Here is an 18,561-nt window from a genome sequence, read left to right as displayed (position 1 = left end):
GAGACAAAATTTACATTTGTGCTTGCAAATGCTAAGAGATTTAACATTAGAAAGTGTTAAATACCTATTCAAACCTAGGATTTATTTATGAGAGCATTTGCCAAGAATTTCTTTAGTCTGAGATTGGTTTAAAAAACCAAACTAGGCAAGTTTTTGAAGCTTTGAGTGGGATTGTCCTTTGTTCCCCTTCTGCTTTCTTAGAAACAATGTCAGTGAAAATTCTAAGATGTGTGTTTCCATGGCCGATGAAAATGAAAGCACACCCACTGGACTTCTGTCATACCCTTGCTCAGTGGCAGTTCTCAATTGTTAGCTTGCTGACTATGTCTGAGTGACCTGAGCAAACAAACTAGTTTAACATCTGGGAACACACTGGAATGCCTTACACACGTGCCAACTGGATTACTTGCACATACTTAGTCAGACTTTTAGAAGGCACTAATTGGAAAAAGTCAAATGACAAAGAACCAGTCTTTCACGGGAAGGTCACCTTTAACTGAAGTGTGAAAGTCATGCTTTATAAACACAAAAATGAAGCTTATATCTTTTTCCCATTTTTATGTGAACAATTTTTGAAGGAATATACCTGGCAGAAATTGCCATTTCCCTAAAAGCGTTTATTTGTTTGTTTCACTGTGTTTCTCATTTCTAGTTTACTTATATAGATGCTACCAGGAGTACACGCTGATAAATGGCTCAATATTGTCACGTATTAATAAAGTCATGAGATCTGGGAGGTATTTTTGATAGCTATTTGAGAAACCCTTATGCTTTCATTTCTGAAATGGAACTGGACACATGTGAGGTGCCCAAACTGCCCATATTAAATGCAGTGCATTGCTCATGGCTCTTCCAGCACGTGCTCCGCTTTGTTCTCAGTTCTGTACACTGCGATAGCCACTCTTCATTCCATGTGCATATTCAAGTGCCAGACTTTTTCCCAACATGGCTAGAAAGAGCAATTAACAGTAATGGATACTTTGACTGAGAATCTTTATTTCTTCAGCCATAATAATAGCCCCTTATTCTAGGAGATATATTGTTGAATGATGGCTTGCATTGGTGAGTATGAGTCCACATAAGTGGGTTCATTTGGTCAGATTCTCAGCTGGCATAAATAGTCATATTTCTGTGGAAGGTAGTAAGCTATATTAATGAATGGAATGCCAGCTGGGAATCTCAATCAATTTCAATAAAAGGTAACCATCATATTCCTCTGAAGCAAGAATTGGATAACATAGTCTAAAGTGAATTTTGCTGTTCTGATAAATGTAGGTAGTCTCTGGTTACTAATTAATTACATAAAATTAGAGTGTAGTCAATATTTGATTTCTTTTAAAAATTTATCCCTCCTTTTTCATCGAGTGCAACAGAATCATTTATGTATTGTATCTCAGCATGATAGATTATATAGGAGTAGTGTATTTAATACCGGAAAACTATCATATAAATACAAATTACATTTTTTTTCATTAGCCAGCTAGCTTTCATTTCAAGGAAGAAATACGCAGTCAATTATAAATGAGGCTGTGCTTTCATTGGAGAGGGAAATAAGTAATTTTTTTTCAAGCCTCAACCATGTATAATGAAATCCCTCTTTTGAAATCCAGTCTTAAGATGGATTTTGAAACATACTGACATTTAATAAAATCTTAGTTAAATTAAAATATGTTCAATTATTTCAAATCTCTACTTAAATCTGTGGGTAAATTCTACTCCTGCACGTGAGATGAATTTAGGAAATAGTTACTATTAACCAATGACTGTTAACTGCGTATAAGAAGGGAGAAATTTTAATTTTCGAATACATTCCGGCTGGCAACCAAGGTGTTATGTGTTACAGGCCTGTCAGACACGGCTCTTCAGGAGGCTCTGTAGGAATGGGCTGTCTTGGTAACTAGCAGAGTCTGAGACCTCAGGCTGCTGTGTTGTATTCAGGCTCACGCTCTGCTCCTGGGGCTGCTGTGTGCCAGTGTTGCCCTTCAGTGTAGAGCAGCACACTGGGTATTTCTGTAAAGTGAAATGCAGTGTTTGTCCGAGTCCTGCCCAGTGACTGCTAGTCTATTATGGAGTGTTGCAAATGAATGTACACAGGGAATATGAAACTCTTTTTAAACTCCGTCAGGTGCTTCTTGAAGGAAAACAGCCAAAGCTGAAGTTGATACTGTCAGTACCTTTGTATAAATTTGCTATCGTCAGTTCTGCTAACTCTGGAAGTGAAGCTTGTGAAGGGAGCCTATTAAGTACTGTAATTCAGCATCAAAAAACAATGACTTACAAACAACAAGAGAAGGCTCTTCACTGCTTACATGGTTTTACAAATGCAGCTTTGATTTCCATTGTTAAAACTGTCTGCTGTTAATACTGCAGCCTGATGAATAATGAAAAAAGACACGTGTGAGCATTATTAATACATATTGTTAATGACACTTAGCATATTCTGATTTGAAGTCCTCGCTTCGGAAAACAGTCACTTCCAATTTCAATTCCCATTAACTATTATTTGGTCAATTCTCGTAAATGCTGAACCCAGCAAATGGAAGGAAGAACTAGATAAAGACCACCAGTTATAAGTTTGCTAAGGTTTTATTTCACGTTGTCCTTTTAGATGGTTTTGCCACAGTGTTCCTGATTCTTTTTAAAGGGCCCCTCGAGGATGCCATTGAGGATGAAGAAGAAGAGTGCCTGTCTGAGGAAAATGATACTGTCTCAAAAGAAGACTTTCCATTGGAGGAAAGCTTTTCTACAGAGTTTGAGCCTGAAAATCTGAGCTGTGAAGAAGTGGAATACTTTTGTAATAAAGGTAATCATTGTAGCCCACCTCTTGAGGGAATTCTGGCAGAACTGTGTCCAATTGGTCAAAAAGATTTTTTTGGTTTAAAATGTATGAAAAGACAGGAAAATAGTGACTTGTGGAGTTTAGCCTGCTGAGGGGTAAATATTTAAATGTGATGGAAGATTTACTTTGCAGGGAGGTGAATCGTCTCGCTTTTAATGTTTTCCTCCAAGAATGTTATTTTCTATGTATTTAACTGTAGAGAACAGGCCTCAGAAGTCACTTATTATCAGATATGAAGCTAGCAATGCAGCATGTCTGTTCGTTGCTCCTTTGCCTAGGAAACATTGCTAGAAAAACAGATTGTGCCTGTAGATTCTAGGATTAAAATAGAGCTTATTATAGAACTTATTATGCATGGTGGAAAAGTAGTGATTTGTGAAAGGATAACTTTTAAAGTTGCAGATGCCTTTTTGATGCATTAGTTACTTGCAAATTATTGAAGATACTTGTACTTTAGCATAAGCCACACCGGCTTATACTTACCCAACGTTCAGTCTGCAAAGCTGTGCTGTTTCCAACTCAGCTGACAGAAAAAGCACACTGCCATATACTCTTACAGAGAACATTGATTCAAACTTCTTCCTGCCAGATTTCCACTTGATTGCTTTGTTGTTTGTCTTCTGCAGGTAAGGATGCCTATCAAATAGCTGGAATTGTTGTGGTCATGTTCTTCTTAGTCACCCTCAGGCAGTTGGATATCAATGGTTTCTCTGTATTTCCATTCTTTCCCAGATATTGACATGTATTTTCTCACGATAGCTTAATATGCTCTCATGTGTTTTTTTTTTTTTTTTGGTCTTGTTTTTTTTTTTTTTAACATATTATTTTTGGCTGTTGTGGACAAAATAAAATTAATCTATTTGAAGAGTCCTATTTGACTAGTAGATATCAGTCCTTCCTACAGTCTTTATAGTCTTTGATCGGCAGGGAAGATGTCATCGCGTATTTTCTACATGTCCTCTAATGTAGTAGACAAACTTCTGAAAAGATCTTGTACTTTTTGCTCTAGTGGCTCCTGATACTCAGTATCAGATAATCAGATATTCAGAGATCCTAAGAATTAAAGGAGTTGAGTCCGCAGTTTACTGTAGCTGCTACAAAGCTTACTCTAAAGCATGGGTGACCAAAATATAAATAGAATTTATAAATAGAATGTATATGCTTTACAAACAGGGGAAGTTAAATGGTGTAATAACAGATAGCGTTTTGCTTAGCTGAATAAGACAACTATTCCTGTTACTGGCATTACCAGTTTAAATAACTATTTGCATAATCGTTATACCAACATCTCTTGAATTCCGTATATTAGAAGTGGAAGTCTGAGCGCTGCTCTCAGTTCATAACAATTTGATTCAGTTATTTCTCTGTGCTGCTTGCTGTATTTTCAGAGACTACTAATGGAATTACTCTTGATTTAGGGTGAAATTCAGAAAATGCATTCTTTCTTTCTTCATAGCAATCATTATTGCAAATTTGTGTTGAATTTCAAGTAATCTTTACAAGTATTCTTCAAATATTCTTTCCTTCAATGAAGCTTTCAAGGAAAATGCTGAATCCAAGGCATTGTATTGAACAAGATCAGGAATAGAGTGGGAATACACTTAAACCTGAATCTTAATTATCATATATTTTATTAAGGACATCTGTTGATTCTTCAGGCTGAATACCTTTTGATTGCCCAGCAGTTCTTTTTTCAAGTGTGTTGTAGTTATAAAAGAATCTTAAACCTATCCACTGCAACTGCTGCGGAAGAAAAGTTGAAAAGGAAATTTCTGAGGATGAAGGGGCACATAAAACCCCTAATCTACTTCCAGCTGTGGCAGCGTGACAGAAATTCCCACTTTGAAGTAAGTTGAAAATATCCCTGGAAAAGGATGGAATGGGAGATGAGAAATGTATTGTTTTTAATAATTTGTCGGCTTCTGGTGAACTGCTTCTGCAGTGTCGCATCTGAATTACTGTTATTACGTGGCCATGTACATTTTTTGAGGACAAAATGCAAGTAGACAGAACTGATCTGGAAAGAAAATAAATTTACGTTGTGTCCTTTTTTTGGTTCTTTTGTGGCTGTATCAAACGGTAAATATTAAGCATGAGACTAATTCTCATGATTCTTGTGATGGTCTAGGAATCACTTATAAGCTTTCTTTTAATGCTTCAGTATTGAAATTAAAAGCTGAAGTAAGAAATCAACTTACTTTTCCAAAAATTAATTTTTCTTTAACTTCATCAGTGGTTTCTTCCTTCTGAAAACATTTCTTCTTTAACATTATGAGTAGCAACTTGAAAATGATAGTATGTATCTAATAGGTTAGAGAGTGGAGAGCAAACAAATGTGTTTTAATTTCTTTTTTGAGGGCTGACTTCCTAATGTGTATTTCACTCTTTGATGGTATCAGCATCCTATAAAACAGGTATCTTCAAAGGAGGGAAAATAAATGTGGGTCTGTCTCCTCATGCTTCCTTTGCAGAAAATAAAGGGATGTGCTTGGGAATTGTGCTATCTCTGCATTCTCCTCTTGCTAGTATGGACCAATAAAGATTTTAGAAAGCAGGGAGAATTTGTTCAGTGTTCATCAGTCACGGCTCCCTGTTTCCGTCCCCTGTTATTTCTTCATAGAGGACAGATGAACTGAGGATGATTCCTTCAGGTATCTGGAGATGTGGGCAACAAATGGCACCACTGCTGAGGAGGAGGTACCTGCAAGGCTCACCCATGGGATGTTTTTCATGCTTCCCCAGCTGTCTAAATGCAAGCATTGTCTGAGAACAAAGGCTGGAAAAACAGTACTGAAAGTAAAAATGTACCGAACTACCCATTCAGGTGAATGAAAGTAGATGTACAAGTTCACAACGTGGTATCTTTGGCTTTCTGACTGAAGAGATTTTCTTGTTAAACTTTGCCTGATTTTATTATAAGCAGAGAGCAGTCTCTATTGTCTAAATTGCAAACAACTAACCTTTATAAAGCCATACTTGTCATTCCCACCTTATTAATTTGGGTTTGTGAAATTGATTCAGCAGAATAGTTGCCAGAATTAGAAAGCAAAGGCAAAAGCCTCTGCAAAGTGTGAAGCAAATTGATTGAGCTACAAGTCATTTTACAACTTCTCTGTTTTCAAAGTTAGGACTTCTGACTACTATTTTTCTCTTTTTCCTTTTGTTAATTACTGGCTTTTACAGTAAGGAATCTGGAATATTCCACTGCCATCACCACTTTAGCAACCCCACAAAAAAACTTAATTTGCTACATGTGAATAATTGTTCCTATATTTCTACACATACACTTACATGTGAAGAAATGTACAGTATTTAAGTATATAAATACTAAAAGCAGAAATGAACACTAGCAACCTAATGTTTAGCAGGCATAACTTTAAGCTTGAAGCAGTGAATTTTCATCCTTCTGGATGAAGTTTCACGTCGAAGAGTGAATATTTTAGAAGATGACATTATTTAAAATGGGATTTAGAATCTGGTTTGTTTGCTATTTTGACGGACTAGGAGAAAGAATATTTTTGAAAGACATGATAAAGTAGTCATGAGTAGTCATAGCGGAGTTAGATTAGAAAGCTCCAGTGTTCTTACTCTTTGGAGTAGAAACTAAAAATGTAGTGGGACTTAGCACTGCTGAAGATGAATTGCATTTTGTCAGTGTGGGGTCTTTGAAAATTGCTGTTTATGCAATGCCTACACTTCAGATAAAGAGGGTATCTGATGATGCTGCCCGCACAAAGTCTGTATCATCCTGGAATCTCTGTTCCTGAAGATTTCTTCCTCTGCAGTGCCCAATAATCAGTATCTGGAGTCAGAATCTGTATCAGATTAAGGTCAGTTCAGATTAAAATCAGATCTAGAAAATGCATTAAATTAGCCACAGGGTGTGTACTATACTTAGGCAAAGATACTCTAGATAAGGAAAGAGCAGCCTGTCTCCTGTGCCGAAGTGATAGACGGGATAATAGGCTCTTATAGCTAGGAATGGGAGAATGAGGTGATACAAAGAGAAGAGAAGTGAACTGGGTTCATGACAGGACTTATTAAAACAGGAGGGGAGATACAAGAAGGGAGTACAAACAGTAGAGCAGTACAAAAGGCAAGAAGTTAGAGATCATGAGACAAAAAGCATAGTACTAAATCGAGTTCCTTTGGACTGTGAAATAGTTTATCAGTGGCTTTTTACTCTTAAGATTGCTGTCATCCTAACTAGGTACCCTCAGGTCAAATAAAAAATGTTCGCATCTGTTATGTTGTAAGTTTGTCATACTCATATTACTCATATAGGTGTGACGCCTCTTCCTCTTAGTAAGCAGCAAAAACAATAGGAGCCCTGCCCGCTTCTTAAGGGTGAGAACTGGATAAACAAATAACAATTCCTTCTGACAAATTACAATTCCTTAGCAGAAGTGTTCAGTGAGGGATTAACTTTCAAGGGAAAAGTTGTCTTGAGCAGAGAGAGAGATCACTTGAGATTAGTAGATGGTTAAGTAGCTGCGTTCAGAGAAGGAATTTGGCAAGAGAAGAGAATGGAGGAAGGACTGTAACAGAGTCAAAATGTGGGGCTGCCTTTGGGAGAAAAAATCAAATGGCAGAATATACATATATACATAGGTTGCTCTGAAAGTAGTGCCACCTATTTATTTCCAGTGGATTGAAAGAGGACAGTAATACTGTGTGATAGAGCAAATTCTCAGTGACAAAATGCTATTTTTCAACATAGTCACCACCATTAACTGTGCATTTTTGCTGGCCATGAAAAAGAGGCTGCATGCTGTGCTCATAAAAATCTGCCAGCAGAGGTGATGAGGATGGATTGTTTCATGATGCAGTGCTTGAAGGTTCTGTAGCACAAACTGCTGCTTATGCCCGTAGCTAATTAGAGAGTTGATGTGTGAATGTGTATCCTGCTACATTACTTGTCTTTATTTGTGAAAGAAGGTGGTGAGGAGAATCCAGTGCCCCCTGAAATTCTCACAGACAGATTTTGGCGAGAACTCGGGGAATGTATAGGACTCTGAGTGCTGACTATGGACCTTCTGCTTTAATCTCGTATTCTGTTTGGGATGGAGGGGATGAACTCAGAACCAAGTTTTCTGCGCATGCACAGTATTTTGTCACTAGGCTGCCAGGCCAATTTAGGACTGGATGTTTTTACATTAAACCATGTGACCTGATTGTGCAGTCAGACTTGAGATTCAGGGAACAGCTGCAGTGTGATCACCATATAAGAAAAAGCATGTACAAAGTTCTTCTGTACATTAATCTTTCTGTTCATACTTCGTGTGCACAAGCTATCATGCTAGCGTCTATAGCACTAGCCAAACTCTTAACATTCTAAAAATGGTTTCTGCCTGCCCCTGTTTCCTTTGGACTTTGTTCGTATGCTTGTGTGCATCTGTGTAAATACTTCTTGTCATATCAGTCATGTAATGGCCTGCAATATACTTCCTATTTTCTGGATCAGAAAGTAGATTCATAACCCTTTTTTTTCCATTTCCTTTTCTTTTTCTTTCTTTCTTTCTTTCTTTTTTTTTTTTTTTTTTTTTTTTTTTTTTTCCAGAAACCTTTTTAATCAATAACTTTTCTTTTTCCTTTTCATTAATGGATTTCATGACAAATTTCTACCTCTTTTCCTATAGCAAGTGGAAGTAGGATCAGCATAAGGCAGCTATACTATAATCACTTTGAGCTCAATAAGGAGATCTTTACAGGCAACTTTGTTCTTATTTCTTAACGGGATTAAGAAGCTCAGCTCTTTAAATTCTTGCATGTAACACTGACATTTCCAGAGTGTGTTTGGACCAGGGAGTTCAAAGAGAGGGAATAGAAAAGCCAATATGACATTGTTTTTTACCTTGCTGTAGGAGCTGTTTGTGCAAATCGCCTATAAGCTTATTGACCTGAATCTTTGACTCCTTGTTTTCTCTGGATTTGGCTGGAGTGTAGACACTGATAGAGCACTGATACAGGTGATTGCACAGCCTTCGGCTTTGCTTGGCACCAGAAACCCCCCCCTCGCTCCCCCAGCCCATGTCTGACATTATCTTTTCCTATACTTCTTTTCTCCTGGAGCTCATATTCCTTTATTTTTTATTTATTTATATTAATTCATCATATTTTTTTTTAATGTAGACTGGCCAAGGCAATGAAAAGCACATAGATTATTTTTGGTAAGCAGAGATGAGAGAAGTATGTGTGATGGTGTATTTTCATCTCCTAGGTTAACGAGAATCAGTGCTACACCTCACAGTGCTCACTCCTTCCAAAAACACACATTACTTCTGACTGACTTGTGTGTGCTTGTGAACCTGTGTTTGCATTCTCATGTTCTTCAGAGTGAGGGTTCCTGTATGTTTATCTGTATCTCATTCCACTGGAATGCCACATGTATTTTTTGCTTTTTTTTGGTCTTGTGCATCTTCTGTACTTTTTGGCAGATGCCGAATATGAAAGAAAGGGATGGGGGGGCTCTCTGATAATAATGTTTGAGATGCTAAATTGTAATTAGATTGGATTTTTACAGGATGAAAGGAATTCTTTCTCTTCTGAACATCAAGATTTGCCTTGTGCTCTGCTTCTTGTGCTGTCTCATTTTTTTTTCTGGTGGCTTGAGCTCAGAGACTATCTCTTCTATTTCTGGAAGAGAAGTAAGATGCCCCAAAAGTTTGGAGTTATTTTTTTCACCATTCACTTAAAAGCATGGCAAGGTGTTCAGAGTAGCATCTGCGAGATTGCCTGTCGTATACTCTTTTCCGTTTACTGCTAACCACGCGTAAACCTCTAGGGCTGTTTTTCAACCCAGTTGAAATCCATATCAGTATTAACATCAACTTTATTAGGATAAAAATTTGGCCCAAGTTAGACAAACAAATTCTTCTTTTAACTGAGGAAAAAAATGATTGGTCATCAAGCAGAAAAATGCATCTGGAAAAGAAACTAGCAAGCTATATCTCAAGAAGTAAATAGATAGAACCAAACAGAAAACGTTATTTTAACAGTACAGAATTATAAAGTGAAACACTTAAACAGCTTACTCAACTTTAAGCAGTTTATCAAAGCAACTACAGCCTTTTCAGTCAGCATATTTTGGTTTTCTTAAGAACAATGGAATTGTGAATTCTATCACGGCTGTGAGGAGAGGGATTATTTGGTTACAACACATAGTGTAGTGTCCCCTTTTTGGAAAGTCACAAAACTTGAACTTTCATTGACTTAAATTAGAGCTCAAATTTGACAGAGTATGAATTGCATATTAATAGGGGTAATCTTCTTTAAAACATGAAATGAACAAATGACAGATTTCACTGCATGTTCCTAGTTCATGTGCAGTATACATCTGTTACTAATTTTATTTATAATGAAGGGCCGTTTTGCCTTTTTCTTACAACATGGTGTTATTGACGCAATATTTCTCAATACTTTTCAAATGTTCTTAGACATCCACTGAAAAATCATTGTATAGCCAGGTCTAAAAAGCAGAGCTGCTCACAGGATATCTGCTGTAAATGGGAAGTGAGGATGTCAGCAGTAATTCACCTCCTGTTGGATCAGAAAAAATAATGAAGCCAATTCTGCGTTCATGACATCATTGGATAAATATTGTTTGGAGAAAATATTACTGGTAGATTCTAGGAAAGAGAGACTTAATGATCATTAGTATGACTTAATGATCATTAGTAAATGCTTCTTCTTTGGTTTGACTTGTGGCAGGCTAGACTGCTTTTGAAACAGTGTGTAATGCTGCATGTACGTAGAAATACAGCTGCAGTGGTTGGCTGTTTTTTAAGCACCTGTAATACTGATTATTTCAAATAAAAACATTGAACTGCTTACACCAAGGCAAATTAAAATTTCGCTCTATAAAAACATGTACGTTGCTTACGGAGCCATGTGTGTGAAAGCACATGATAAGATGAGATGTTTACAGTAATAAATTTCAATGCATTTTATAAAATGAGAATTATTTAGCTGGGATGAAGAATTCTTGTAGGAGACAATACTTCTGTAGCAGGGGAGGAGTAGATTTGTTAATTAAGTCAAAATATGAACTTCCCAAATAGTCTTCAAATTTACAGATTGAAACTTGCTGGAGTCTCTCTGAAATCTTTTCTGTGTTCTGTTTCAGGGTGTTATAGAAGTTCATGGATTATGAACTTCATAATTTTTTGAAAATTGTACTAAGCAGAAATCTTTGGGGCATCTAAGTGTCTTTAAAATGATGCTTTGCTGCTTTTCTAACCTAGTGTTTAGAGCTATGTGTGTTTGAGCCGTAGGGTGGTATTTGAATATGTCTGAGTGTGTGTGTGGTTACAGTTTCAGTGGTGAAATACTGAGAGGATGGAAAACATTCTTTTTCCTTTTAAATCTCTAGAAATTTTTAGGTCATCCATTTGAGTGATACTCTTTTGTAATACTGTTGCCACGGGAGCTGCTCCCTTAAAAATTAATATAAACATAAAAGTAATCAGTAGGAAGAAAGTCTGAAAAACAATATGCAGGAACACTTCAATTTTCTGCAAGAAATACATCTGAATGAATGATCCTTGTCTTGAGAGGACTTCAAAAGCAAACAATATGATGATGAGAACATGTCAAAACACTTAGAGAAATAGGAAGGTCAGCCTAAGCCTCGTTGAACTGCACAGCTGTGTCTTATCCTGTGAGTAAAGTGCAGTAGCTGAAATGGTTTTAAATAATTGATGCTGTTTTTAAACATAATCACAGTGCCAAGATGTCATTGTGTCAAGATGTCACTTTGCTAAAGTGAAAATTTTAATACGAATCAAAATACTTTCCAAAGCATTCTTCTGAAGAGTTTTCAGCTTGCATGCATGTAGGTACTCTGATAAATGGATGTACACAGACCTTTCCTAAAATTTAGGATAACTACATTGTTTCTGATGTCTACTGTGAAAATAATTTCAAGTGTGCTTAGGGCAACTCAAAACATACAGTTACTTCAAATGAAATTTACCCCAGGAGAAAATATGATTGTTCATCAGCATGACAGAAAACAAAGGTTCTTTGCAGAGAAGCAAAGTATCGAGATGACTAATATAACCTAAAATAAATTCAGTGCATTGACATGTGTACAAGTGTCATTTTTTTCAGGTATAGCAAATTGGTCGTCTTGAGGGCTAGATTTTGATCAAACTTACTGTATTTGTAGAGCAAGGTGTCTCAGTTGAGTTTGGTGTGTATTTCTGATATGCATCAGACTAACTGGTAGCAAAGTCTGATGCTGATAGTACCGGATTTCTTCTTCTCTCTCTCGCTCACTTTTTCCCAGTTTCTCTCCTCCCTCCCTCTCAGTCTTTTTCACAAGGCTTGTGAAATAACACGCTTTCTCATGACACTACAGCTGCTATGGTTGTCTATGTTGTCCTCACACCAGATGCCAAGTACAACAAAATCGGGAAGCATCCCTCCCAACTTATTTAATGTCTTTGTCTCAGAGATATATTCCCATACCAAAACTTTCTTGAAGCTTTTTTCATGTTATTTACCTGTGCTTTATACCCGGTGTGATTTTATCTGCTGAAAACCTGCATTGCCATCAGAATTAAACACTGCTGCTTGTTAAATATTTACACAGAAAACTTTAAAATAACTAATCCACAAGAAAGAAAACCATGTCCTGTTAGATATCATTGGCAGTTTTTAAGAATAGTGTGTGCTGCCAAAAAAGTGAGTTTACTTTAAATTGACTAAGTACATTGCATTTGTACTTCAAGTTGTATGTGCTTTGTTTCAAAGTTACATAACTGTTGTTTCTGAGATGTTCCTGGCGGTGTTTCTCTGCCAGCAGTGTGTTTCTGGGGATTCAAGAGCAGGATTATCAGAGTGTATAACCTCTGTATCTGCTCCTGGGTATGTACTGTGAGAATGCAAATAGGAAATGATGAAATCTCTATGCTTATTTATAATTGCTGAAGCTCAGCAATCGACTTCATATGGAGTTTTGGAAATTTTCTGTAGGATCTGAAATTATTCCCACTGGAGGTTGCGGTGGGAAGGAGAAAAGAGTCTCTTCCTCTCTCCACCTTTGTAAGCAGTTGCATTGATGTACATGAGGTCATATACCTTGCTGAAATGAAGCCTAAAGTGAGTGAATCAAAGTTTTTGATTCAACCCCATTTTCCTTTTGGCAATGCAAAATGCTGCAGGCTTCATAACTATTTATTTCTGAATTGATTTATTATAATTGAGAAGTGATTTTTCACTCTGAACAGCTCTATTAGGATGTTACCAATTTAAGTTTACATTTAAGCAAACAGGAAGAATGAGCACAAACAGAATTTCAAAGTTTTTAATGTTGTCTCACTCTAACATAAGCTGCACTGTGCTGTTTGTGACTGGTACAATCCTTCAGCGAAAGCTATTTTGTCTGATGATAAAACCATGAGTGTATGAAGCTTGCACATTTTTCGTCTCTTTTTGTGACCTTATCTTTTCTGAGCGGCTTCTGTGAAGGTATCCTAACTATAGGAAGCACCTGGCAAACATATATGATATCTACACTGTGATAAGCAGTTGTGAACAAGAAAGTAGATCTGTCAGTTCTGAACTGTTCATTGTTAAAATACTTGGTTGATTTAGATGATTGCAAAATACATTATGGAGTGACTAACAGCTGCTGTTAACATTCCTAGTCAAGAAAGTTCAATACTTATATCATACAAGAGTTACTGTAGAAGCCTAATGTTGATTAGAAACACATGGATTAAAACAGCAGGATTGAGAATAAATGCTAACCCATGTAATTCTTTAAAATACTGCAATAACTTGTGATACAAGCTGATTAAGTCCAAATTGGGAAGTCTTTAATTTGTTAAAAAGATTAAAGTGAAATCACTGGTTAAAATTCAAGTCACTTTTTCCCTATTTATCAGTATTGTCAGAGATGTTAGAGTTCTCCCTTGCACGTTTCTGGTAATGTGTCTCCTTTACAGTTTCAGACTCCCTGACCAACCGTAGTACATTGAATTACAGGGGTTTAGCATGTTTAATTACAGAATCACAGCATATCAGGGATTGGAAAGGACATTGAAAGATCATCTAATCCACTCTCCCTGCTGGAGAGGGAACACCTAGATCAGGTCACACATGAACGCGTCCAGGCGGATTTTGAGTATCTCCAGAGAAGGAAACCCTCTCTTGAATAATTGTGTCTCTTCAATAAGCACTAGGATGTTAAAAACAACATTAAAAAAACAAAACAAAACAAAACAAAACAATTTTTGATCTGTTGTGTTCAAGAAACATTTAGATATATTTACTGAGGGACGTGGTTTGGTGGGGAAATATTGGTGACGGGTGAAGTGCTGCACTGGATCATCTTAGAGGTCTTTTCCAACCTTGGTGATTCTGTGATTCTTTTTTTTGAAGAGGAACTTAACAAATTCATTCTGGTAAGAAATAGTAAGGTCAGGATGAAAATTATGTTCATATTAGAGTATTGAAGTTGTTTACATATGAAATTCATTTTGTTTTTCTAAGCTGTGCTTTGTGTATTCCACAGGTAACTGTAAGGCAGAGCTTTCTTTCACTTGATTTCAGCTGCCTCAAGATAGGTTCCTAAAGTTAGCTGTGTGTTCTGGAGAATGATTCATTTCAGCTATCACCAAGTGTTGTCACATCTGAAGCATTCTAGAATGGGACGAGTCACTGTGGAGGTTCCTCTCTTCCCTATCTAGTGGAGTACCTCCATAGTTTGGTGTAGCTTAGCTTTCGGGCATTTACCTACAGAGGAGAGGAATCCTGCCCAAGTGCAGTTTTAAAATCAAAGAGAAATTGCAGGGTCTCTAGAAGACTTAAATGACCCTTGAATAAGCATACTATATGTTATTATAGATTCTTGGTCATGTGAATGTTTTTTTTTAACCACAGTAATGTTCTTATAATGGATGACATTTGCTTATCTTAGTTGCCATAAGGAGAAACTTCAGTAGAAGCAGATTTGCTTACTTTTAGAGTATTTATCCTGATGGTACTAACACGCTTTATTAAATGTAACTGAGGAGCAAAGGGAAGAAATGAACGTGAGAAAAAAGTGGGTGGTATATATAAAGCTCTGCTTTTGACATGGAAGGAAAAAAAAAGTCATGGATCCAAATGCCTATAAAACAGAGAAAAACTTAATCAGTTTTAAAATAAATATTAAAAAATAGTTTCATTGAAATTAAAAAATAGTCAGTGAATGAACAAAAAGACTAAACAATAGAAAGAAAAGAAATTCTGTAAGGAAATAAACTCCTTTGAGCTAAAAAGATATTAGCTGCTTAAGGTATCATTAAGGGGATGGAATTAAAAAGCTGGAGAAATACATTTTGTTATTAGTTCTTGTCCAACTTAGTTATTAACCCTTGTGGTAAGCTTCCTTTTGACTTTTTAAAAATTGCAGTCTGTAGCACCAAAAATGTGCTTGGCCATTTTCATTGGACCTTGACACATACTGAGTCTGGGTTAAAATCTCTTCCCTGATGGATTCTGCAGTCCACAGTAAGGTCCAGATGGTTGGTGTCACAAGCAGATTGCTTCAGAACGGGGAGAGAGTAGTATGGGGGTACAGGCAGGTGTTGGGATATTACAGGTGTGTAACGCATAGGCTTGGTAATTGCTGAGTAGAAGAAAAATATTGATGCAAATAATGAAAAATAGTTTAGATACAAAACAAAGTTTCCCATAATGTAAATTCTCCATATTTTGTTCTATTCCATTTGCACAGAATTACATGCATTAATTCATGAAAAGCTGATTATGGAAAACACATAACACCATACTTCATGAAACAATGAAAAAGCAAGTTCGTGAAAAGTTAAGACATCTCTAACATAAATTTTCAGATCTTTCCTCATCTCCCAAATACTTAATTACTGTGTGCAGTAGGTTCTATACCATCGCTGTAGCTCTGTCCTTCTTTTGCCCTTCAGCCCAATCTTTTCACGTAAGTTTTTTCCCACTTCTCTTTCAATTCTCATAGTTTTGTTTGTTTGATGTTCTGGTTGGTTGCACTGATTGAAAGAATGCTCAAATTTGCATGCTAACGCCAGGTTTGCATATATTACCATCTGGAAAAACTTTTATATTTTGGAGCTAACATTTTCCATGCTAAAGCTTCATCTAAAGGAACTGTTATTATTTCTACCTTTTTGTTGTTGTTGCTTTTCCTTGGTCTATACAGAGTTGTTGTTTACAACGAAGGAAAATAATTTTTTTTATTATAAAAATTCCCCTCGAACATTCAAAGAGCTTTCTGTGGTAATTATACAGCTTGAGTTAGAATCTCATTGTCAGTGTAGTCTTTGCTGTGAAATGCTTTGTAGCATTTTGGCAAGAACTGGAGCTGATCTTCCAGGTTTGTCTCTGGCTAAATGGTCCTTCGTGTCTCTATAATAATGAACACCTGTAAATAGTTATGAAGGTAGAAATTCGGATGTAAAACATGATAGGTTCTTCACTCCACCAAGAAAAAGAAAAAAAGCTCTTGCATTTACTAACTGTAAACTAACTGTACAAATGCTAGTTCAAAATAAAGTAGTCGGGAAAAGCAAAAAATTGGTAAGATTGCTTGATTTTGTTTTTTCAGCATGTGAGCCCTTACTGACTGTCTTCTGAAGGATAACTTCAGATTGAGCTGAAGTGCATGAACTTCTAATGTCTGGGTAAAATTATACAGCGGGCTTAACAAAAATTATGCTAGATATTCTTGATTTCTTTTTGCTTTAATTGCGAAATCATTTTTTAGTATCTTTTTAATATTTATTTTTAGTACTTATGAATTCATATTTGTTATTGGAGTCTGGAGTGAACATGGCATTGTGTTAGTGTGAGAAGTAGTTTACCAGGTTCTTGTATTTAAGATTTGAAAAATTGTTTTATGAATGCAAAGAAGAATATGTTATTACAAGATGCTGCTACATACACGTGAAGTTCGTACTTTATAGTGCTTGTATATGATCATATACTTCAAAACTCTGGGTCACAATCTTATCTCGTGTAAATATAGCTCCAGTGATAACATATGGGGATCTGGCCTGGTATGTTGTAATCACATTTCTCTACCTGTGTTGCTATTAAAAGCTGTTGTTATCATAAGTGGAAATAATTTGCAAGTTATTACTTAATTGCTATTATTTTTTTCCTGTGTTTCACTGTTAAATCAACCCGCAGTCTGATTTCCAGTTTCCATTTGTTTTTCAATGCTGTCACTTTTCTGTGGAACACAATTTTTTTTCAAAAGTTTGCTTCTGAATTGTTATAAAATTTGACTTTTAAACACGCTTCCTAATACCTTTCTATGTAAGGCTTTCTGGGATGAATTAGTGGTAAAAAGAAGTTCTACAAATGTACTTAATTACTGGCTGGGATAAGCAGCCTGGCACAACATTCAGCACATTACTGTGGCCAGTACTGCACTTTCAACAAAGAATTCTTCACATAATTACTAGGTGGCCATCCCTAATCTACCAGACTGTAGTGTTCAGCATGCTCTATGTACTATTTCAGACTCAGTAGTTCCTGAAGGCCGAAAGAAGCTCTCTGGTAGATGGTGAAAATTCTAAAATTTGTTAGAAATGTTATATTTCTTTAGATTTATAGTGATGGGGAGAAAGTGGTCATAGGAGAGCTAGCTTGAAACCTTTAAGTAAAAATTCCCTAAATGCCTAAATACCCCACTAGTTGCCAGAAAAGCCAGAATGTGTAGTGGACCATGTGCTTGTAGAGAGTGTAATAAATCTGCAAAGCATAAACAATAGTTATTCAAGAAAACATTCAACTCAAAAGATTATTTTCCTTAATTACCTCACTAGCTGGGGTATAACAAGCTGATTTGTTTCTCTCATTTGTGCATACAAACCTAATGACTCCTTTGGCTTGTAAGTTTACAGAATAGGTGCTAGTGATTATTCTGTTTTTTAAGCATATGGAGTAAACACTGATTACCAAGATTTGCCTTTCCACAGAACTGGAAGGAATGAACATGTTGGACTTGTTTGGATCTTTGGGAACTCACAGATGTTGAAGTGTCTAATACAATTATTCTTCATTCATTTCCTTTCTATTTGTATATGTGTCTGTATTTTCAATTGCACCTGTAAGCAGTGGTTTGTTTATTACAGTAAACCTGACTGAAAGTTGTTCTTGAAATATTTCAAAAATACATTTCTTGGGTTACTTTTTTTTTTTCAGGCAATGAGGAAGGCATCCATGAGGCACCAGAATCTGATGGTGATGCAAAGTCAGAGAAACCAGGGCAGCTTGCAGTGGAGACAGAAGATTGGGATGGGCCAGGTAGGAAAAAAAACAGCTGACAGGCAACAGTAATTTTTCGAACAGTGCTTTCTGTTATTTTATAAGTTGTTTTCTACTTAGTAGTGGTATATAACGTTCTGTTTCTTTCTTGATCCCTTGGTGTCCGGGATATTAACAGATAAGTACTAAAAGAAAGATCTGGAGTGAAAAAATGTTTTGTCTAAGCCATTTTGTGAATCATTTATCATGAAATATCTTACGTAGTTATTGTTATAAACGAAAATGTTGTTTCTGCTGCTTAGAATTCTAAGATAAAAATTTGTCATTAAATTCCCAGTTTCATGGTTGTTTTAAGTTTTTCTGTTCTGTTTCTGATGCTTGATGAAATGCCAGTGTCCTCCTCCAAGCTTTATGTCTACATTTAGCAGCATGTTGGGCTTAACAAGGGTATAAGAACTACTGACATT

At 36.3% G+C, this 18,561-nt stretch overlaps 1 protein-coding gene across 2 annotated transcripts in view; it reads left to right on the top strand.

Annotated features, from left to right (window-relative positions):
* Positions 1–18,561, top strand: part of ZFPM2 (zinc finger protein, FOG family member 2) — a 305,737-nt gene that overhangs the window by 56,115 nt on the left and 231,061 nt on the right. Inside the window, exons 2-3 of one of the 2 annotated variants that reach the window (XM_042808947.1) lie at positions 2,645–2,803; positions 18,032–18,133. In XM_042808947.1, coding sequence (XP_042664881.1) covers positions 2,645–2,803; positions 18,032–18,133 — 261 coding nt within the window. The remainder of the gene's footprint in view (positions 1–2,644; positions 2,804–18,031; positions 18,134–18,561) is intronic. The other variant, XM_042808948.1, reaches the window with a different exon arrangement.

The sequence above is a fragment of the Centrocercus urophasianus genome, unplaced genomic scaffold (assembly GCF_019232065.1).
Source record: "Centrocercus urophasianus isolate 14NV4802_14NV808 unplaced genomic scaffold, USGS_Curo_1.0 seq_11, whole genome shotgun sequence".
Lineage (NCBI taxonomy): Eukaryota > Metazoa > Chordata > Aves > Galliformes > Phasianidae > Centrocercus > Centrocercus urophasianus.
The sequence above is the reverse complement of the archived record's forward strand: the minus strand, read 5'-3'. Positions and strand labels throughout refer to the sequence as shown.